At 52.0% G+C, this 22,465-nt stretch overlaps 1 protein-coding gene across 1 annotated transcript; it reads left to right on the top strand.

The window, feature by feature from the left end:
* The first annotated feature begins 205 nt into the window (after positions 1-205).
* Positions 206-22,042, top strand: SEZ6 (seizure related 6 homolog). Its single transcript, XM_077163276.1, has 16 exons — positions 206-569; positions 1,011-1,144; positions 10,378-10,573; positions 14,623-14,808; positions 17,186-17,354; positions 17,487-17,653; positions 18,266-18,460; positions 18,700-18,838; positions 18,967-19,163; positions 19,780-19,974; positions 20,387-20,578; positions 20,685-20,882; positions 21,166-21,204; positions 21,517-21,634; positions 21,731-21,833; positions 22,013-22,042. The coding sequence occupies exons 1-16, from the start codon at positions 221-223 to the stop codon at positions 22,040-22,042; spliced, it is 2,607 nt and encodes an 868-aa protein (XP_077019391.1). The 5' UTR covers positions 206-220.
* Positions 22,043-22,465: the final 423 nt, after the last annotated feature.

The following is a 22,465-nucleotide window of genomic DNA, read 5'->3' as shown; positions in this document are numbered from 1 at the left end:
ACAAGCTGTTCACTTTGTCACAACTGCCCCCACCCTGAAGCTGCTCAACCACCACCCGCTGCTGGAGGAATTCCTACAAGAAGGGCTGGAGAGGAGCGAGGAGGAGCTCAAGCCAGCACTGCCCTTCCAGCCTGACCCACCTGGGCCCTTCACCCCAAGCCCCCTCCCCCGCCTGACCAACCAGGACAGCCGCCCTGTCTTCACCAGCCCCACTCCAGCCATGGCTGCAGCACCTACTCAGCCGCAATCCAGAGAGGGTCCTTGGAGCCTGGAATCAGAGCTCCCTGTGCTTCATATTACAGCCCCCTTACCCCCAGGACCCAGTCTGGCAGTGCCCACCCCAAGCCCCAGAGAGAGGCCCAGTCTGACACCTCCTAGCAGGGCATGGACTCCAACTCAAGAGGGTCCTGGTGACAGGGGCAGGCCATGGGTTCCAGAGGTCACATCCCAGACCACAGGGCTTGGAATAGAGGGGACCACTGCCACCTCCCCAGCTTCAGGGGATGACGAGGAGCCCACCACAACCACCACAATCATCACCACTACCATCACCACAGTCCAGCCACCAGGTCAGTTACTTGCTGGGCTTCCACAACTGGAAAAGGCATGGAGGGGGGACCTGTGGGGCTCCTACTGTCCTCTGTCACTGACACCATGCCAGCTTATCCTGCCCTTTGGCATCAAGCACCAGCCTGCAGGAGGCATGTGGATAGGAAGTAGAGAGACCCTGGTTTGAATCCTGATTCTTCCAACTATAACATGCCTCTAGGAATTTTCTTTAACCTTTCTATAATTTTATTTAACCTCATCTATAAAATGGAGATAAGACCTATGTCATAGAGCTATTGTGAGAGTTGAGATCAGAGTGCACATAGTAGATGCCCAATAAAAGGTAGTCCCCTTCTTTAAACACAGGAAAAGGTGTCCCAAGAGGTGGATTTCAGCACACACATACGAATCAGCCTTACTTGGAACCACTTTATTTAGACTTGTCTTCTCCTGCCTCCCAGGCCCTTGTAGCTGGAATTTCTCAGGCCCAGAGGGCTTTCTGGACTCCCCCACAACCTCCAGCTCATCTCCTGATGTTGGCCTGGACTGTTTCTATTACATTTCCGTCTACCCTGGCTACGGTGTGGAAATCAAGGTAAGTGGAACGAACAGGATCCAGCAAAGTTGGAACTAGTACACTATCTTTGTCAGGAGGGCACCAGCTCGTGGGGAAGTGAGGACGCTCAGGGGCATCAGTCATCAGTTGGACAGGGGGTCTAGGGCCAGGGTTGGTAGATGTACCTGAAACATGGTGAGATTCTGTAGGTTCACTAGAGAATGGAGAGGGCCACTGCTCCCATTCAGCCCTAAGCTTAGAGGGGCTGTGGAAGGGAGGGGCAGGTGGTACACACCCTACTCCCCTAGGTGTCCCGTTAGGGGTTTAGGACAGCGTGGGAGGTGGCTCTAGCCTTGGATGAGCAGGGGATAGGGGACTACAAACCCTGTCTTAATCTAAGTGGTTGAGTGGAGAGAAGGCAGGGCTGCCTAGAGGGGCCTAATAGAGCCACGGAACGAATCGTTCGTTCATTTATTCACTCATTCATGCTTTCAGCAAAAATCCCAAGCAGCTGCTCTGGGCCAGTCCCTGTGATAGCCACTGAGATACAAAAGGTGGGGATGCAATGGCTGAGAGATTCCAGAGTCAAGAGGTTATACTGGAGGTTATTCTTATGCATTAAGTAAATATCACCTTGTTATTCAAGATGTAATGGAGAGGCTGCAGGGAACTGTCTGAAAATGAAGAGCTGTGTTCCAGTAGCCATGTTTCTTGAAGATGATTGTATCATGACATAGGTTTCACAATGTGACTGTATGATTGTGAAAACCTTGTCTCATGCTCCTTTTAGCTACCTTGTCAACAAACGAGTAGAACATATGGAATAAAAATAAATAATAGGGGGAACAAATGTTAAAAAAAAAAAAAGGTGGGGATGACAGATATTACTGCACTATGATGGGGGTGACAGTCTAGTGGGGGAGTCAGACCCACTGGCAACTGTGAACATGGGATAGGGTGGCATTGGCACCCTGCCCTCAGCCCCAGCCTCCCTGGACAATCTCACCAGTTCTATGGCGGCATCTTTCTGCTGGCGACTCTCACACCCCTAACTCCAGCTCAGCCTCTCTGTTAATCCCAAGGCCTAAAGGTCTTCATGGATGTCCCAAAGGCTCCTTGACCTTGACATGCCCCAAACCCACCTCTTCCTCCTTAATCTTCCAAACCTGCTCACCATCCCACTCCCAACCAGTCAGAAACCTGGAGCAGGGCCACCATGGTATGATGTGGATGGTGCCCCTGGAACTGTACAACGAGGGCCACCTTGGCCCTTCTCTATCCCTATATCCCTCTCTATCCAGTCCCATCAACTTGTCCCCAACGCTCTTGGTTCTGTCTGCCTCCCTGTTTCCATTCCCAAAGCCACTACGTGGTCCAGTATCATCAGAGAACTGCAATGACTCCCTCACTGGTCAACCGCTACCCCCCTCATCTCTAACTTCACCACCACCCCCATCCCCAACTATCACTCCTCTACCTTCCCTGGAGTCATTTTTCTCAAATGAAGTTGATCCTCCTCCTCAAACCTCTAAATCAAGGCCAGGTCCACTGGGCCCCACCCATTACCCCAGGTTCACCTCTAGCCACTCCTCCCTTGTTCTCCACTCTCCAATATACTGAATAGCTTGCAGCTAACAGCATGGGCAGGCCAGTTCACCACAAGCCCCAATTGCACACGCTGTTCTCTCTACCTGTAATAGTACTCTCACCATCCCTTCCCTTAGGACTCACTCCCAGCATCACTTCCCTGGGAATTTTCTCCTGATCCCCAAAGCTGGGGCATCCCCCATCCTAGCTCTTATTCCATGCCTTTTATCAGTCTGCTTATAGCTGTACACCTCCCCATTTAGACAGTGAGCTCCTTGAGTGGTGCTTTGAAGACAGGGTCCAGGATGGGTCCTCTATGCTCTGATTGAATGAATGGACAAAGGAAGGGAAGGAGGGAGCGAGGAAGGAGGGAAGGAGAGAAGGAAGGTGACATTTGATTTGGATCTTAGAGACTGAATGGGGCTGGGAAAGAAAGATACATTAAGCCCAGTTGAGACAATCAGGCAGGTGACCAAGGGGTCACAGGAAAGGGGGTAGAGGAGTCCAGAGAGCAGGGCAGAGTTGCCACGTCCCCATGTCCCCGACCTGCTGCCCATCCATCCCATTCCCCTGGGTCTTGCCCTGGAGCCATCTACACCTGTCTGAGGCAGTAGCTCCAGTCCTCCCCTCTGAGGATATCACACCCAGCAGTTCTGAAGGTCTCTGAGCCAGGCCCTATGGAAGGGGGCCATCTCAGGCCTGCTCCAGCCCTCCCTCACCCCTGTGGGCCCCTCCCATTCTTTCTGCAACCGTTTGCTCCTGTTCTGCCAAGCCCTGTGCCCCTCACTCTGGGCTGACTGGGAGGGTAATTAGGAACAGCCACCACCCCCCTCCTAAGCCATTAGCACTCAGCACCGCTTAATTAGAGTAATTAATGTAAAATCATCACCTAATGAGAGGTGGCACCAGCTATGGCTCACCGGGTGAAAGGCATGAGCTGCTGCAGGTGTGGGGAAGCGGTGGGTGAGAGGGGGCAGCTGCCATGCTGGGTGCCCCCCTGCAGGCCTGGGTTGACTCCCTGCCAGCCCCTAAGCTACCAGCCCCACTGAAGCCCACAGGGCCAGGCTGGGTCTAGCCCAGGTAGCCACCCCCAACAGGGCAAAGTGCTGGCTCTGCCTGTCTCTGCCCTGGTCCAGGCCCACCCTAGATGTCTACCCCTGAAAGCCCTAGGTCTATTGTCTGGTGCTGCCACATTTTTTCATCAGAATGCAAAAGCCGTTACCAGGCAACCTTGAAATGAAGACCTGCCACAGCCCTGGATTGTTGGAAACATGGCAGGTGGATGCTTGCCCTACCCTCCACCTCAGGATCACGGGGCAGGGTCCTTGGGGACCCTGTCAGCCCTGATGGCCTGAATTAAGAGTCAGAGGCCATGGGAGGAGGGGAGCATGGAGGACAGAGTGGCTAGATCTGGGTCAGCACCAGAGTTGGAGAAGAAGCAAGAGAGAATCAGCCAGGATTGAAGCAGGACTTAGGCTGCTTCTGCAACCTCCACCCCACCTAGGCTTCCTGGCCACACCACACAGGCCATGAGACCTGAAGAATTATTGACACTATAGGCAAATACCCATTTGACAGTTAAAAAACCAAAACAAAACAGAGGCCTAGGCAAGAAAAGGGAATTGCCCAGGTAGGCTATTAAGTCATTCACTAATATTTTTTGTTCCGCACACATGAATTCAGCACTTACTGTGAGCCAGGTCCTGTGCTGGAGAAAGACCTTCACTTACTTGCCAGTGAAGGAGACAATAATCATAAATGACCATAGATGTCTCAGTCTTGCTGGGGGGTGGGGTGAGGTGGTGAGAAGAATACGGATCTGTGGGCACTCAGGGCAGAGCAGGCCCCATCGGCCTGGGGGTCAGGCCTCTTAGAGGGGATGGTACCTACTCTGAGGCCTGAAGGGTAAGGAGACAGCAGCCAAGCCTGGGCCCTTGAAGGCTGTGTTGGCTGTTTGCGGGACATGACTTAATTGTACAGGAGCTTACAGGCTTCTGGATTGCACTCTTGCCAGAAGCTAGGCCTGAGAATAGTGACATTCTGGCTGGGGCTGGCAGTTGGGACAGGCCATACAGGACACTGGAATAGGGTGGATGAGGCTCTGGAGGCCTAGAAGGTTGCCCAGCACTGCTTAAGGCTTGAGGAGAGAAGTCATCTATGGCTTCTCCCCATCATGGATAACCCCCTGCCTACCCCTCCATGGATTCACAGCTCAGGGAAGGTGGAAGTGATGAAGTCTGGGAAAGGAGGACAAGAAGAGCCATGAAAGGAGAGGACTGCTTTAATGACCTGTAAATCATACCCCTGAGCAGGTCAGCCTGACACCATTTTGGACACCTGCCTTGGGAATGCAACCCCTGCTGAAGTCTGGGGTACTGGGCAAAGCCCTTCTAATTCCATGTTTGTGAAGAGTGGCATCAGAGTGCCAGAATCCCTAAAAAGTCCAGCTCCCCATGGCTTGGGCAATAGCCCCTCACAGCATCCTTCATCCCCTCCCTTCCACCTCCCTTCTTGGTGCTGTAGCTGTTTGCGTCCTCGGAGACCAAGGGGTTGAACAGCCACAGGGAGGAGGCCAGGTCAAGCCCTCTAAGATTGAAAAGCCTCGTTTACTTTGGCCAAGGGTCAACCACAGGGTAGGCCTTTTCCTGAAAGATCCAGAGATAGCACCTTCAGGATGAGTGGGCACAAGTCCCATGGCCCATGTGGATCCTACCCCCTCCCTAGGCGACCAGATACCCCTTGAGGGCTTTAGGCTTTCTGGGCCTGGTGCCTGCCTCTCGCTGATTTTGGCATTCCCAAGGCCTTCCACTGCCAGCCTCCACCTTGGCTTGGCTGCTCTCTGTACCATCTGGAGCCTAGGCACAGCTGCCCACAGTCCCTACCCTCGCACTTCAGGTGGCCCCAATGGCACAGAGCTCTCCCATGCTAGGCCAGATGTCGGTTTGATAGCCAAAACACCCTGCAGCTTTAAGGTGGGTCAGGACCAATGTAGGGTGGTGGGTTGATGGAGTGGGGTTTCTGGACAACCTCCGAAGTCATGCAGGCCTAGGGTTCTAGTTCTGGCCTTGTAGCCCATCTCCTGGTGACAAGGCTAAACCCCTGGCCTTCTTTGGGCTTCAAGTTCCCTCTCTGTAAAAGGAGGAAATTGAACCTGATGATGCACAAAGCCCCTCACAGGCTGTTCCTATGTGTGTGGCTCCTTTTTTGGGTCCAGAAAGCTCCCTCACAGGCTAGATTGAGCAGTGATATCTCAGGCCCTGTAGAACCTAGCCCAGGGAGAAAATGACTCCCAGAAAGTGCCTTCCAGGCAGAGCCCTGGCAGACTTTGGGGTGAGTTGGACCCACAGCCAACTGCCCTTGTGACAAATGCTAAGGTTTTATCAGGGTGGGGCCCAGGTTTGCTTAAGAAAGGGAAAGAGGATATTAATGCAGTGCCCCTTCTGGCTACCAGGATGTGTGCTGAGTCGTTACAGGTAGGATCTTAATCCTTACAACACCTTGAGAGGGATATGGTTATTCCTATTTCACAAATGAAACTGGGGCTCAGAGAGGTCATGTGACTTGCCCAAGGCCTCTCTGCTAGTCACTGACAGAGCTGAGATGTGATTCCAGAACTCAGAAACCCTATCCTCCCACTGGCTCATGAGGTGGGCATAAATGGGGCATGGGGCAAGTCCAGAGAAGGAGTTCTGGGCAGGGACAAGTGATTGTCTGGGCTCCATCCCAGGCTCTCTTCCTCAGCCCAGCCCCACCTGGAACCCTCCCAGTCCTGGGGTAGGACCCAGGATCTGTGCATGAAGACAGCATTGGAGCAGGAGTGCTGGTTCTGCCCTGGACTTACTTTGTGATCCAAAGGAGGATCTCTCAACTTCTCTGATTGCAAGTTTCCCTTATCCATATAGTGGAGGAAAATGCAGACTGCCCTGCTTCCCTTATTGGGGTTTTGTGAGATCTGAGAGGATAATGGGCATGAAAGAGCTTTGAAAACTGTTATAGACCTTGTGGGGAAAATTGTGGCTATACCACTGTGGGCATGAGGGAGTGCATGTCAATGAGGGCATGCACGTGCCAGGCTATGTGCTTGCAAGTGGGCCTGTGCCAGCATATACATGTGGGTGGGTGCTGACCAAGAGAGTCTAATATGTAGTAGGGGCTGTGGCCAACATCTCTGTGCCGCGGGTAGCAGAGGCTCACGTGCCATGGGTGGCAGAGGGCAACCTACAACCTCCCCATCTCCCTTCCAAGAAGGAGCCGTCTACCCAAGTTGGCTACAGTTCCTTTTTTTGAAATGACCCCATAGTCTGCTGGAAGCAGGACAGTATTAGATAGCCTGGGGTCCGGTGGGAATTATCTTCAGGTCCCTCTGCTGCTGTGTTCCCCCTATCTGCCCCTCTCCCCCAGGTCCCCTCCTGACATTGGCTCAGGGTGTGGGAAGACAGTCCTCATAACCAGAGCTGACATTTCAATCTGGCTCCCAAGCTTTTTAGACACCTGCAAATTGCATCAAGACTTCATCACCCCCTTGTCTGACACTCGGCTTGACTGGCCCCTGTCAAGCCCAGACCTCAGACAAGTGACAAATTATATTCCAGCCACCACAGCAGACCTGCAAGTGGGTACTTGTAACCTGGGGGACCAGAACTGCCTGGACAGCTCCTGACTGAGAACAGGAGCCCTGAGTGACTCTGGCCCACTCCATTCCACACTTTTCCCAACCCTGCACCTGGGAATAAAGATGTCTAGAATTCTGCTTCTGAAAGTGACACCCCCTAAGAGGTTAGGAAACAAAGGGAGCTGCCTTTCCTTCCTGCAAGGCAAGACCCTGCTACTTATGTCTGCAAGTTACTTAGCCTCTCTGAGCTTCTGTTTACTTGTGATGATTGTACCAGTTACCTGATAGAATTTCTAGGGTGAAAACATCTGCAAAAGGCACCTAGTGCAAGGCTTGACACATCTGGGGCCCTGTGAATGGTAATTACAGTCGCTGTCACCCTGCAGCTCTCTGATCCCAGCACTGGAAGTGAGAGGTCAAGAGGGTGTATACAGAGAGCTAGAAAGAAACTACCAAGTAAAATTCTACCTCCTTGCCTTTCCTTGATTTTGTCCTTTCCCTGCAGCGGACATCCTCCCTACCCCATGCCTCAGCCCCCTTCAAGGCACTTTCAGACCCCACCTGCTCCATGCATTTTCCCTGAGCCTCAAACCCCTCAGCTCTCCCTCGAGGATTTCTACCGCACACATTCAGTGCCACTTAAGGCAGAATTACATGCTGTCTGGCATCTCTCAGTAATTAGAGATTCCACGTGCGTGAGTCTTGTTTTCCCAACTCTAGAATCACAGAATCTCCAAGTTTGAAGGGACCTCATCCAGCCTCCGCCTGCTACAGGAATTTCCTTAGGAATATCCCCAGCAGATGATCAGGCAGCCTCCACCCCAACATGTTCGGGTGGAGAGGAGAGAAGGTGCTTCTGCCCCTAGTACCTGCTGTGAGCCTTCTCTTTTCCCCCTAAGACCCACCAGGTCTTATTTCTCAGGCACGAGTAGGGACCCCTCCCTACCCAGCTGCCCCCTCTGGAGTCCTCATAGGCACATCCATCCCCAGAACCCACAGTCTGAGGGGTCCAGAGCCTCACAGGGGGCTATCCCCCTGCACCTGGCCAGACTCAGCATGCTCTGTGCTTCTCAGCTCACAGGAAACTGGTGAGGAACAAACCTCCAGCAGTCCACTCACTCACGCTCTCCACGTCTTTATTAAGACAGTGAAGAGGGTGCCATAACCCAAAATGCCATCCAAGTTTTAATAACAAATGGGTAGAATACAGTTGGGGAGAGCCTGACACAGAGGGATTGACTGGCCTGGCTTGGGAGGAAGAGGATGGTTGCCCTGAGATCTAAAAGGATGACAAGCTTCAATGGTAGAGAAAAAAGGGAAGGCATGGGCGGGCCATGGTGGCTCAGCAGGCAAGCTTATGCTCGCCTGCCATGCCAGAGGACCCGGGTTTGTTTCCCGGTGCCTGCCCATGTTAAAAAAAAAAAAAAAAAAAAAGAAGGGAAGGCATTCTCTGTGCTGGGTCCCACATCTGCAAATGCCCAGAGGGGTAGAAGTGAGGGGTGGCCTGTGGCTGCAGAGCAGGTAAATGAGGTTGGCAAAGCCACTGGGGCTACTCTAAACTGATAAGATTGGACCTTTTCTTCTGGGCAATCAAGTCACCTGCAGGATTTGGCTGAGGGAAGACATAATCCAATACGAGGCAACCAGAGACCCAGAGATGAGTTGGGGACAGGAAGAGTGAGACAGAGATGGTCAGAAGGCCATTCTCTAGATGAGAAACAATGGGCAGGAGCAATGAGAGCCAAGACTATGAAAAAGGGATAGGTAAAAGGAGCCAATTGGAAAGATGTTAGCAGTAAGACTGGGAAGGATTTGGTAACTCACTGGATGCCATTTAACCAGTCCAGGTGGTTAATCCTTAGAGGCCCAGTCTAGGAGTAACATGATAAGGACCTTGGAGACCACATAGATGAGCTATTCTGAGTCAGTACAATATCTTATTAAGATACTGATCATAATTTCGTAGGTTGAGGGGGTAGGGGGCTGAGATTCTGCATTTCTAACAAGCTCCCAAGTGATGCTGATGCTTCTGGTTCACAAGGAGAGGGAACATGAAAGAGGCCCAGAGAAGAGCAAGAGAAAAGGAGCATGGCTGGGCATGGCGTAAGGCCAAGCTGAGTAGTCGGCAGTGGCTTGATTGGGCAAGCCCTTCAGGACCACAGGAAGGAGCTTAGATCATACAGGGTCCATGAGCTCCATGAGGAGCTGCTGGAAGATTAAACAAGGAAATAACATGATCAGCAACAGGTTAAATCAGCAACCTTGATGAGCACAATTATCTGGCTGTGGTTCAGAGAATATTGATATGTGGCAAGGAGTGGATTAAGCCCTATGGACCGGGGAGCCAGCCAGGAGGCTGCAGTGATTTAGATGAACCAGGGAAAGTGACAGTGGGGATGGAGGGCAATGAATGGAACTGAGGCCCAATTGACAGGATTGAATGACTGACTAGATGTGGGGTATGAGGAAGAAGAGAAGTCAGCTTTTGACTCCGGCACTCCAATGGATGGTAAGATTGATCATTCCCTGAGATGGGGAACCAGAGAACTTCAGGTTTGGGGAAGTTGATTCAGTATGAAGCAGGCAGGGTATGAGGTCCGTATAAGTCATCCAACAGGTGATGTCCAGGGGCAGCTGGGCAGAGGGGACTGATGCTTAATATCCCACATTGTTGGCCAGGCCCTCAGACACCATATAGGTCAGTATACCTACCCCATCCCCCCACTTACAGATGAGAAAACTTAGCCCAGGGAGGAGAAGGGACAGGAAGCAGCCAGTGCAGCTGAAAAGCTGTGGAGACAGAGGAACCTGTTTACATATCCCAGTTCTGCTAATAATCTCTTTGATCTTGAATAATGTCCTTTATGTCTCTGAGCTTCAGGTTCCATCTCAAAGAGTTGCTGGGAAGGCAATCTGAGCTCCTCCTGCACTGAAGTACCTAGCTCAGGGCCTGGGGGCTCTGGTATCCAAAGGGCCAGGAGGCAGCAGAGTTGGCCATGCCCGGGTCTTGCAGGAGTCTTTTACTGCTCTCCACTGACTGCACTCCACTTTGCTTTCTTTACTGCATCGGCAGGTCCAGAACATCAGCCTCTTTGAGGGGGAGATGGTGACTGTGGAGGGCCTGGGAGGGCCGGACCCACTGCCCCTGGCCAACCAGTCTTTCCTGCTGCGGGGCCAGGTCATCCGTAGCCCCACCCATCAAGCAGCCCTGAGGTTCCAAAGCCTCCCACCACCTGCCGGGCCTGGCACCTTTCATTTCCACTATCAAGGTAGGCCTGGGCAGCTGAGGCAGGAGCCAGCCCTGAATGGCTGCCTTCCTGGAGGTCTCTGGTGCTATTACACTCTCGTGGGAGGGAGGGGAGTATAGGAAAGGGTTAGTAACATACAAATTAGGGGCCCAGTGAAGCTCTGTATAACTAGAAGTAGGTTTAACACATCTGACATCTCCAGCGCCTTCCCTCCACCACTTACCCACCCTGCAGACAGCTGGTCTTGAAGAGGGACCGACCAGGTAGCCCCCTCCACAGGTGTCTACTGCCACTCCTTCATTCTTTTCCTAGGCACCTGTTCTTTGCCAGGTCTGTGCTGGACATTGGCAATATCAAGATGAACCTGCCAAGGTCCTTGTCTTCAATGAGTTTAGGATCTTAAGGGGAGGCACTTACACAGGCAATAAAAATAGAAGCCCTCTCCCCAAATGCAAGAGGGTAAAGGTCAAAAAGGCTTGACAAAGCCCATCTGGAGGTCCTTAGCTACTAGCCTGGCCTTTATGAACTGCCTCGCCCAACTATGCTGCAGTCAACTACTTAGAACACCTCTGGAAAGAGAAGAGTAGCGTGATGCTCTGGAAAAATCACAGATTCAGAAAATGAATCTTCCTCACTGGTTGCTGACATTGGACAGGTCATTTGATCACTCTGACCCTCTTTTTACTCTGCTATAAACTGAGACCACAACACCTACCCCACAAAGTCAAAATAAGGGTTAAACAAAATGGCACACGTCAAGTGCTTGGCACATGCTCCATCAAGGAAACTAGTATTAAATGACTGGCAGATGCATAAGGGAAGGAAAGAGTGCCTGGGATTGCAGCTCTGCTGCTCTCCCCGCCCCCCATTTTTCTACCCCTCCATCCCAACCCCCCACCCTGTGGGGCACATAATCATCTTGATTGCCTTGTAGCACTGCCACTGGTTAACCCAGTTCAGATTGGGAAATGCTAATAGAGAAATAATTGGTGTAAACAATTACAGGATTGTCCTTCATTGTCATGGACTACTTCCCCAGCCCTGCGGTGGTTGGAGAGGAGTGGGAGTGGAGAGGCAGCTAGGAGGGAGGGTAGGCACTCCTTTGGAGACCCTGAATGCTTAGAACCCCAGCAAAAGCACACTGGCCTCCTCCTGGCCGCTCCACCCAAACTGGAGGGAACAGTTCTGCCACTGGTACCAGGGAGCCCAGCAGCAGGCAGGGGCTGGGACAGGGCCTTGGCAGTGACAAGGGGCCAGCTGAGGCAAGGGTGAGCGTCTGGGCAGCCTCGGCCAGCCTCCCTAATAGCTCATCAATCTTCCCTGGCGGTGGGCACAATTTCACGCCACAGTAACCTTCTCTTGCAGCAAATTCCTTTGCACAAAACCCTGAACCTCCTCTCTACTGGGCCAGACAAAGGTGGCTGAAAGGCAGAGAGTTGGAGGCCCAGCAAGGGGGAGCAGACCCCAAGGACAGGCTGGGAGAGACAGCCCAGTCCTGCCTCCTTTCAGTCCACAGAAACCCTCCCTCCTCAGCCTACTTTTTTGTCAATGATCAGCTCTTTCCTTAATGAGTGTAATTCCCCTAATTATAAGCTGTAATTAGCCCTGATCTAGAGAAGGGAACAGGAGAAACCTGTGCCCACATGCACATCTCCATGGGCTGGAGAAAGAGGGTGCCAGAGGGGGAGATGAGGGGCCTATAACCACACCCCTGCCAGGGCTACCTAGGCTGTTGCTATGTGTCACGACGATGAGCCCCACAAAAGCCTAGTCTGTAGGGTCAGGTTCCAACTCCCCTCTCACAGCCTCAGCCTGGGAGGGGAGGCAGAGGACCCTGCAAGGCATCCCCCTCCTCCATCCTGAGCATTCCTGCCACAGGACTTGGCCTCAGAAACAGATGCCAGTGAAAATATAACTTGACAGATTGCAGTGGTGCAGGTTCCCCAGGAATGGTCGTCACGGCAACAGGAGAACATTCACCCCAGGAAAAGGCACTTCACCCACTATGGAAGCTGGGAACTTTATCACTTGCCCTCACCCTATCCCAGCCCAATTTTCTCATCTGTGAAATGGGGGACCTCTTTTCCCAGAGTTGTGTGAGAACTTAAAGGAAAAGATGTAAGTAATATTGCTGAGCATATAACATATGGCCTCTGGCCGATGCCTCCCTGGGTGTCAGACTCTCACCATCCCTCCACTTTGGATTTAGTGCCCCACATTCTCTTCGCCATCCTGGCTCACCATCCCCCCCCCCCCCAGGTCATTGTGACTGGCTGCTCTGAACAACCCACAGGGCAACTTGGCTATTACTCTTGGGTTTCTCTGACTGAGCCCACGTTGGCACTTCATCTATAGAAGCAGAGGGGGGATGGAAAGCAAATGGGCTCTAGAGTCAGAAGTGTCAAGTGCCCACTCTACCACCAATTTGCTATATGGTGAGAGCAAGTCCCTCAGTCTTTCTCTCAACCTGTTTTCCTCACCTAAGAATAGCTAATAACCCCTACCTTACCTTCCTTCCTCCCAAGCATGTTGTAGACATCAATATGAGTGTGAAGGCATTTTAGAAGCTGGAAGGTGCATGCCAATGTGAGGTACTATCATTAATCAAGATTATAAACAATAAGAGTAGGCTGGTGTGTTAAGTATTTGTTCTGTGCCAGGCACCGCACATCTGTCCTCTCATTTAGCCTGTATAACACTGTACGCATACTTACAATGAGCGGGTAAACAAAGAAACTGAAGGACAGAGAAGTTAGGTAACTTGCCCAAGGTTGCACAGCAAGTAGGGGAGCATGTATTCAAACCTAGGCAGTTTGACACCAGAGCCCACTTCCTAAACACTGCCCTAATCTGCCTGTCAGTCACAATTAGCCTCTCATTTGTCACTCTCTCAAGAACCCTGTGAAACAGGGAAGAGTAAGAGTCATTCTCCCCATTTCACAAACAGTAGCTAAGGCCAGGACAGGTGAAAGTCACAAAACTTGTTTCTGAGGCTCCTGGTGTGTCTAGAGGCAGCCCCACTTCCTAGTCACACAAAGTCACATAAAGGCTAGTAGAGCTCCTACCTCTCTTCTCGTCCACCTGTGCCATCAGTAAGGGCAGGTTTGGCCACCTGAAGACCCAGAAGTGTTTCATCTCAGTCCAGACAGTCCCCATCCCTCCTATATCCAAAGGCTCGCAGGCCCCGTAACCCAAGTCTTCTCTCAGCCTCTCTTCTTGCCCCCACTCCAGACTTCTTCCATCTTTCTGACCAAGCACTCTGAACCCCATTTTTAGCAACCACCCCAGCTTGGCCTCAACATGGGATTTGCTAGGTTGTTTTGTAGGATTTGCTGCCACCACTTGGTTATACTTGGTATGACAGTTCCAAAAGCTACCAGGTCTCCCAAGGCAACTTGTCCCTCCCCAAGTTTTCCTGAAGACTCCTGCCCAGCCTGCCCACCCTTGCCCCCATCCTGTTTTTAAATGACATCCACAGCCATGGCTCCAAATTTCTAGCATTTCTCAATGAATACTGGGGAAACTTTTACCATCTGACTTTAAATCTTTCTGCTGCAATTCATGTGCTCCCTATAGGAAAAATAATACCAACATCTTACATAAGCATAAGCTTTTCACTATTTCGAGTGCTTTCACATCTACTCGTCATTCAAACATTTCTTGAAGATATACTATCAGCAGGGTGCCAGGGATACCAAGTTAAATAAAATACAATCCCATTTGTTCTCACAGATGTGTAAGTAGGCTGGCATTTTGGGTGTCATTTAACAAATGAGGTAACTAAGACACAAAAAGACTAAGTAACCTGCACAAAATGTCACAGATTGGACCAGGACCCAAGTCTCGTAACTTTCAGCTCTGTTCTTGTTCCACTAACCAACCCAGATTGCTGGAAATATCATTGCCATCATCTATGGAAGGAAGGTGACTGGAGTTTTTTCTGGAACTTCTTGTGCTTTCCCTGGTCCCAAATGATACCTCATGGAAGTAGAGGAAAAAACGGGCCCTTTTTCCCCTGGCTATGGCTCAGCACCACCTACTCCATTATTACCTTCTCTCTTTCCCCACAGCCTATCTCCTGAGCTGTCACTTTCCCCGACACCCAGCTTATGGAGTTGTGACTGTCACCAGCCTCCACCCAGGAGGCAGCGCCCATTTCCACTGTGCTACTGGCTACCAGTTGAAAGGAGCCAGGCTCCTTACTTGTCTCAATGCCACCCAGCCCTTCTGGGATTTCCCGGAGCCTGTCTGTATTGGTGAGTGGCCGCAAGGGAGAGGACTCAGGGGAGAGTTCTCTGGAGCTATCTGAAACCGTCACTGAATATTGCCTTCTATAAGGAAACCAGAAAATGGTCACACACTTTAATGGTATGCATCTAACCTGTACTTATTGAGCATCTACTATATGAAGACACTGAATACAGAACCAAATTAAACAGGGGCTCTGCCCTCAAAGAGCCCACTGTTTCAGAAAAGGAGAGAAGAAAGCACATAGATCATCTACTTCCAGAGCAAGTAAAAAGTACCATAGAGAAGAAATAAAGTGTCCTGGGGGGAGAGGAAGCAGTCACTTAGCTGAGCACTTAGGGGGCTTCCTAGAGGAGGTGGCCCCAAAGGTTCCCAGTGATGAGAACATGGCCAGTGGCACAGTGGCAGGAAGGTGTAGGGTTATTTAGGGACACTACAGATAGCAAGATTTGGCTGAAGCCTGAGACTTACGAAATGGGCAGTAGGAAAGCCCTAAATGTTAAGGTAAGGCACTGGGGAGCTGCTGAAGGTTTTGGAGCCAGCCAAGTCGTCGTCTGGAGGCTGGTTTGGTGAAGGGGATTCTGGGAGACCAGCAAAACAAGAGAAACTGAACTTAGTAGCCTTGGGAACGGAGATGAAGGGAGATGTTCCAGGAGCACTGAGGATGGAAAGGGGAAAAAATAAAGAAGACTAGGTTCTGGCCCTGAGGTTTGGGCGGGCTGCTGATGGAGAGAGAATTACTAGAAGAAAGATGGAACATTTATTTTGAGGTGGGAGAGAGAGCCTAGGTTTATGAATCTTATTTCATTCTATAAGCCCTTCCTGGGTGCCAGGTACAACCAGAGATGAGTAAGACAGACGTGGACTCTGCCCTCCAGGAGCTCTCTGCTAGTGGGAAGATTGGCAAGAAGCTGAGCAAGTACAGTTTAGTGTGGCAGGGATAAACTGAGGGTGTTGTAGGAATCTAAAGGAGGGAGAGGTGATCCAAAATGCAAAATGAGAGAGAGGGCAAGGAAGTTTCATGAGGAGATGGCATGGAAGGATTATAGGAAAATTAGCCAGTGCAGTCCTGGAACAGCACATGCAAAGGCAAAGAGGCAATAATGAGCACAACAGAGTAAGGGCATAATGAGTGAGGTGTGCCTGAGGAGAAGTGGTTGAGGCTGAGCAGAGAGCCAGATTCATAAAGGGCCTTGAATGCCATTTTAAGCTTGCACTGTGTCCTGAGGGTAATAGGGAGCCACAGCAGAATTTTAAGCAAAGGATGGGGCATGATCAGATTTAAAGGGCAGTTACATTCTGAGACCAAGCAGACAGAAGAGTCTGCCCTCTCTGCAGAGAAAAAACTCATCCCCACCCCCAGGAACATTATTAGGCTAAAATAGTCTATTGCCTTGAACAATTGGAGACAAAGATACTGTGAATCCATCATGACAGCCTGGTCTCTGAAAGCCGGGAGGGTCCTGAGCTTTGTGTCCAGAAGAAAGTGCTACGTGACCAGCCACGATCCTCTTGTTTGAGGCCCATTCTCTGGACAGTTAACTGCCAGGAGCTTGTGGCCAAGTAACCCAACAATCCTCATTGACCGGGTAGGTGAAATGCTCAGTTTATTCTTGGAAAGAGAGGACAGCCCCCAGTCAGAGGGATCAGTGCTAGAAAGGCCCTGAGGAGTCAGCCCAGGAATGACAGTGGCCTACAGAGCTGTTTCAGAAAGCATCCATGTCCTGGCTCAGGATTGTCTGCTAAGGGCACAAAATTTTGGGTGGACAGCATGTACACCAGATGTCCATCATCCTTGATTTAGTCCTACCTGCTTTTTACATTCACTCATCTTATTCAACAAATGCCAAACAGCCACTCTGTGCCAGGCCTGAAAAGACCTAGCCCCTGGTCCAGGGGGTCCCAGTTAAAGGGCAGAGCAAACAAATTAGGAAGGTGGCATGAAGTAGAGGTAGCAAATGTGTTCAAAAAGGTTAAGAGTCCAGAGTAAGAGACTTTAATAAAGTCAGCCTGGAGGGAATCAGGGTGGGCCTCACAGAGGAGTCAGCAGAGAGGGGAAGTAACTTACTCAGGGCCACTCAGCCAGGCAGCAGTGGATCCAGCTATGTTCAAAAGAGTTACACATGAACAGTCCCAGGGGTGTGCAAGGCGAGGAAGTACGATTCTGGGGTCCAGGCTGCCTGGAGCTGCAGGGCAAAAGGGGTATAGGATTGACCTTCAGGATCATGAAGACAAAGGTGGCAGGGAGGCAGAGGTCCCTGCTGTCCCACGCAGAGGGTGCAGAGCTGGGATGGGGAGGGAGGGCCTGTTAAGGCCCAGAGCAATGAGGCTACCTGGGATCCAGACAGCAGCCCAGCCCAACATCCCTTGGTTCCTTCCTTACAGCTGCCTGTGGTGGGGTGATCCACAATGCCACCACTGGCCGCATTGTCTCGCCGGGCTTCCCAGGCAACTACAGCAACAATCTCACCTGCCACTGGCTGCTTGAGGCTCCTGAGGGCCAGCGGCTACACTTACACTTTGAGAAGGTTTCCCTGGCAGAGGATGATGACAGGTGAGAGGCAGTCCCAGTGAGATGGGTGGGTCTGGTCTAACAATACTCTGCTGGAGGGGTAGTCCCCAAGCCCCAGGCTATGCCCTACCTGGGTCAAAGACCAGCCACTCAGACGCCACTTTCCCGGCCCAGGCTCATCATCCGCAATGGGGACAACGTGGAGGCCCCACCCATGTATGATTCCTACGAGGTGGAGTACCTGCCCATTGAGGGCCTGCTCAGCTCTGGCCGACACTTCTTTGTGGAGTTCAGTACTGACAGCAGCGGGGCAGCTGCAGGCATGGCCCTGCGTTATGAGGGTGAGCCTGCTGGGCCTGATTGGGGTAGGAGTGGCTAGGAGGAGGGTCCTGGGCCTAGGGTTTCTTTTCTCACACCCTCCCCTCTGTGGCCCCGTTCCATCATCCCTTCCAATTTAGTCCTCATCCACCTGGCATTAGACTTCCTCTTCCTGCCCCTGCCCCTCCACCCTCTGGCCTAGGATTCCTACCCTATCTTTGCTGGAGACCTCTGTCTGGACCCAGGCCCTCTGGCCCAAGAGAAATAATTCTCCAGAGTGTGAAGAGCAGAGAAGGCTCCCACCCTTAGGGAAGGAGCTGCAAAGAGACCTTCTAGAGCCATTCAGGAATTCTTTCGTTAAAACATACACATACACTAATACACACATTTATTGAGTATCAACTGTGTGCTAAGCACAAAACCTGGCACTAGGAATGCCAAAGTGATCAAGATGCCCCCCTGAGCATAATAGGGATGGATGCCGTGGGCTAACTTTGTCCCCTGAACCAAGCCCAGGACATAAATTTGTCCATGAGTACTTGAAGAGAAAGGCCCTGGAGATGGGAACAGGAGGATGCTGTCCCCTTTATTTGCCCCAGTGGAGGCTGACCTTGGCTGGGCTCTGTGGTTTACAGCCTTCCAGCAGGGTCACTGCTATGAGCCCTTTGTCAAATATGGCAACTTCAGCAGCAGTGCACACTCCTATCCTGTGGGAACCACTGTGGAGTTCAGCTGTGACCCTGGCTACACCCTAGAGCAGGGCTCCATCATCATTGAATGTGTTGACCCCCACGATCCCCAGTGGAATGAGACAGAGCCAGCCTGCAGAGGTCAGTAGGTACCAGTGGATGGGCCTGTCAGGGACAGGGTGCAGGGTGGGTACCAGAGGGCCAACTGCAGAGATTGGGGTTACAGGAGCCATGTGAAATGTATAATTCAAGCTTCCCCTTGAGGAGATGGGGGCTCCCAACAATGGACAGGCACTCCTGCGGGCAGGTGGCAGCCCCAGGACATGGCACTGGGGGGAACGCGGAGGGGACGCGCCTCCCGGGCCTCCCCTGCCTTCCAGCTGTATGCAGTGGGGAGATCACAGACTCGGCCGGTGTGGTGCTCTCCCCCAACTGGCCAGAGCCCTATGGCCGTGGACAGGACTGCATCTGGGGTGTGCATGTGGAGGAAGACAAGCGCATCATGCTGGACATCCGAGTGTGAGTGCCCACGGGGCCAAGCCAAGCCAACTCCTGAGGCATGGGGGTCATAAGGGGACTGGGGACATTTCTTGCCAGCCCATCCTGAGGTGCCCAGGCTACCTTGCCCTGACAGCCCTCCTCCACAGGCTGCGCATTGGCCCAGGAGATGTTCTTACCTTCTATGATGGGGATGACCTGACAGCCCGGGTCCTGGGCCAGTACTCAGGGCCCCGTGGCCACTTCAAGCTCTTTACCTCCATGGCTGATGTCACCATCCAGTTCCAGTCAGATCCCGGGGCCTCAGTGCTGGGTTACCAGCAAGGCTTTGTCATCCATTTCTTCGGTGAGCTTACCCCTGTTTCACTCTGCTGCCTGGGGAGAGGCGATACCAGAGTGCAGACCTCAAACCACTGAAAGTCAGATAGACAAGCACAGCCAAGAGCCTGAGTACACTAATCTGAAAAGGGAAACCAAGAAAAGTCTCAGGTATCACCTGAAGGAAGCTGGCCATTCTCCATCTTCTCTAAGGGCCCAGTAAGAGAGAGCAAGTCTTTTGTTGTATAAAGAGGGATTTGGGTTAGGCAGCAGGAAGAACTCCATAACAAAAATCAGGAACTAAAGAAAGGTGTTGGTTTCTATCTTTCTGACAATCTTTATAGAAGAGACAATTTTTCCTACCTGGCTCCATCTCTCTGGACTCAAGCTTTACAGAGGAACTGGCCAAGGTTCTTTTGGAAGTAAGGTCCAAAATTAGATGATAACCCTGAAAGCTGGGAGACAGAGGGGTGTCAGAGACAGGCAAAGACTGGCCCTTGAGCAGAGAGGAATGAATCACTGAGTCTGCCCAGGGCAGGGTAAACTGGCAGGAAACTGAATGGCCTCAGGACCTGGTGGGCTGGCATAAAGTTGCTTTGGTGCCCTGGCTGCAGACTTGCATTTTGCTGTCCCTATACCCCTAGAGGTGCCCCGCAATGACACCTGTCCAGAGCTGCCTGAGATTGCCAATGGCTGGAAGAGCCCATCACAGCCTGAACTGGTACATGGCACTGTGGTCACTTACCAGTGCTACCCCGGCTACCAGGTGGTGGGATCCAATGTCCTCATGTGCCAGTGGGACCTAACTTGGAGTGAGGACCTGCCTTCCTGTCAGAGGGGTAAGTGTACCTGTTCCCCATGCTCCTAGGCCCACAGCCTACAAGCCTCTCTCCTGGATTCTGAACCAGACTTCAGCTGTTATTAGCTGTTATCTTTGAAGTTCCTTCACCTCTCATAGCCTCAGTGTGCTCTTCTGTAAAATGGGGATAATACCTTTCCATAGGCTTATCAGTCAAGTACTCCAAGTACTCTATTTCTGGTAAATGGCTAATCAGTGCTTGCTGATCCCAATGGATGGGAGGGGAACAAATGAGAGGACACATCAGCAAATTGGTAGGCACAGATAAACAGGGATAGAGCCATATGGCATGAAGATGCTGGCAGGCCTCGAACATAGCCTGGGTGGACTGGCTTTTGCCGAGTTCTCCTAAGGCTACTTGCTCCATCACTGTTCCCCTCTTCCCCCCATAGTGACTACCTGCCATGACCCTGGGGACGTGGAACACAGCCGACGCCTCATATCCAGCAACAAGTTTCTTGTGGGGGCTACTGTACAATATATCTGCGACCAGGGTTTTGTGCTGACAGGTAGCGCCATCCTCACCTGCCATGACCGCCAAGCTGGCAGCCCCAAGTGGAGTGACCATTCCCCCAAATGTCTCTGTAAGTGTTAGATGGGTAGGAAAGGAAGCTGCTGAAAGGAGAGAGAAGATACTGCCCCTGGAGGCTAGGGGCCTGGCACTCTAACTGGGATCCGCCTGCTTTACAGTGGAACAGCTCAAGCCATGCCATGGCATCAGTGCTCCTGAGAATGGTGCCCGAAGTCCTGAGAAGCGGCTACACCCAGCAGGGGCCACTGTCCACTTCTCATGTGCTCCTGGTTACATACTGAAGGGCCAGGCCAGTATTAAGTGTGTACCCGGGCATCCCTCACATTGGAGTGACTCCCCACCCATCTGTAGGACTGGTGAGTGGCCCTCCCACCCCAAGAATCCCTAGCTGGCCCATAGGGCTACTCTGGCAAAGATGCCCAATGTCAGAATCCTCTGCCCTGGCCCTCTTCATGTTACCCTTGATCTCGCCCCAGTTTCTGCCAAATCCTTCTGACCTGGCATCACCAGGACAAAGTCTGGTTTGGGCTCTCCTTGGACAAACCCTTCCCATGATCAGTCCACTACCCATACTCTCTGCCTCAGTGGTTTGGCCCATTGGGCTCATCCACTGTCCTTGGTCCTCCCCTCTTGTTCTAGCCTCTCTGGATGAGTTCTACAGCAGCCGCAGCCTGGATGGTGAGCTCCTACCCTTCAGGGCCAGGGAAGTGGTCTTCCTGCCTCTAGTTCTCATAGCTTCCAAGCTATAAGAATTCTCAGGTTCCCCAAGGAGGGAGGGCAAAGAAAGAGAAGTCTGAGACTAGCAGGGCAAAAAGCTCCTTCCCTGCCAGGCCAGAGTAGATCAGATTAAACTGGAAGGAGCCTGAATGTCCTGAGGTGAGGTGGGCTGGCAAAGAGGGGGCTGGTGGCCAGATGCCCCTGGACACGGTTAAGAGGTTATGGGTCCCAGGTGACAGGGCAATCTACCTAAATCCCACCCTCTGCCTTCAGTTGCCAAGGAGCCTGCTGCCTCTAGCACCTTGGATGCTGCCCACATTGCAGCAGCCATCTTCTTGCCACTAGTGGTGATGGTGCTCTTGGTGGGCGGTGTGTACCTTTACTTCTCCAGGTGAGTCTGTCTTCCCTTCCTGCTCTGCATACCTGGGGACTGCTAGGCCTAGCTCTGCCCAGTACTCTTGAGTCACAGGCTTCGCTGCCCCCACAGGCTTCAGGGGAAAAGCCCTCTGCAGCTACCCCAGACACGTCCCCGCTCCTACGACCGCATCACCGTGGAGTCAGCATTTGACAATCCGACTTATGAGACCGGAGTAAGTACCTATACCAGCCTTGACACCCTATTCAGGACTCAATTCTCTGCTCCCTTGGGCAGGTACCCTTGAGATACTGCCAAGCTCTCTCACTCTTTCTCTTTTCCTTGGGAAAGTGCATTATGGCCTGGCAAAACTTATACAAGTTTCCAACTCCCAGCAGTCTCTTTCCTTTGCAGGAGATGAGAGAATATGAAGTCTCCATCTAGGAGGGGGCATCCTGGGGAAGCTGGCTCAGCCCTGCATCACAGCAAGCAGCAGGACTCCTGGCTTCTTATGGTCCCTCGATCTCCTGTACAGACCATCTGGGAAGAGACACCACCAATTCCTCAAAACTTGTTCCCTTCCCTGCCTGCAATGCCCATCAGGGCCTATCATCTTCGGTACAAGTCAGAGGGCGTCTGCCTATGGGCAGACACGGCTACAGAATATATATCAAGAATGAGCATTCTCCTGACCCTCCCTCATGCCTGGACCTCCAGCCCAGAATCCATAGGCAGAGTAGGCACACCTCTCTACACGTGACCACCATCCATCTCTGGCATACAGGACCCTACAGCAGGGTTAACTTGTGAACAGGAGGAGTTGAGCCAGTGCATTTCCCACAGGCCAATTACTAGTGAACAAAATTT

Source organism: Tamandua tetradactyla, chromosome 6, assembly GCF_023851605.1.
Source record: "Tamandua tetradactyla isolate mTamTet1 chromosome 6, mTamTet1.pri, whole genome shotgun sequence".
Taxonomy (NCBI): domain Eukaryota; kingdom Metazoa; phylum Chordata; class Mammalia; order Pilosa; family Myrmecophagidae; genus Tamandua; species Tamandua tetradactyla.
The sequence above is the reverse complement of the archived record's forward strand: the minus strand, read 5'-3'. Positions and strand labels throughout refer to the sequence as shown.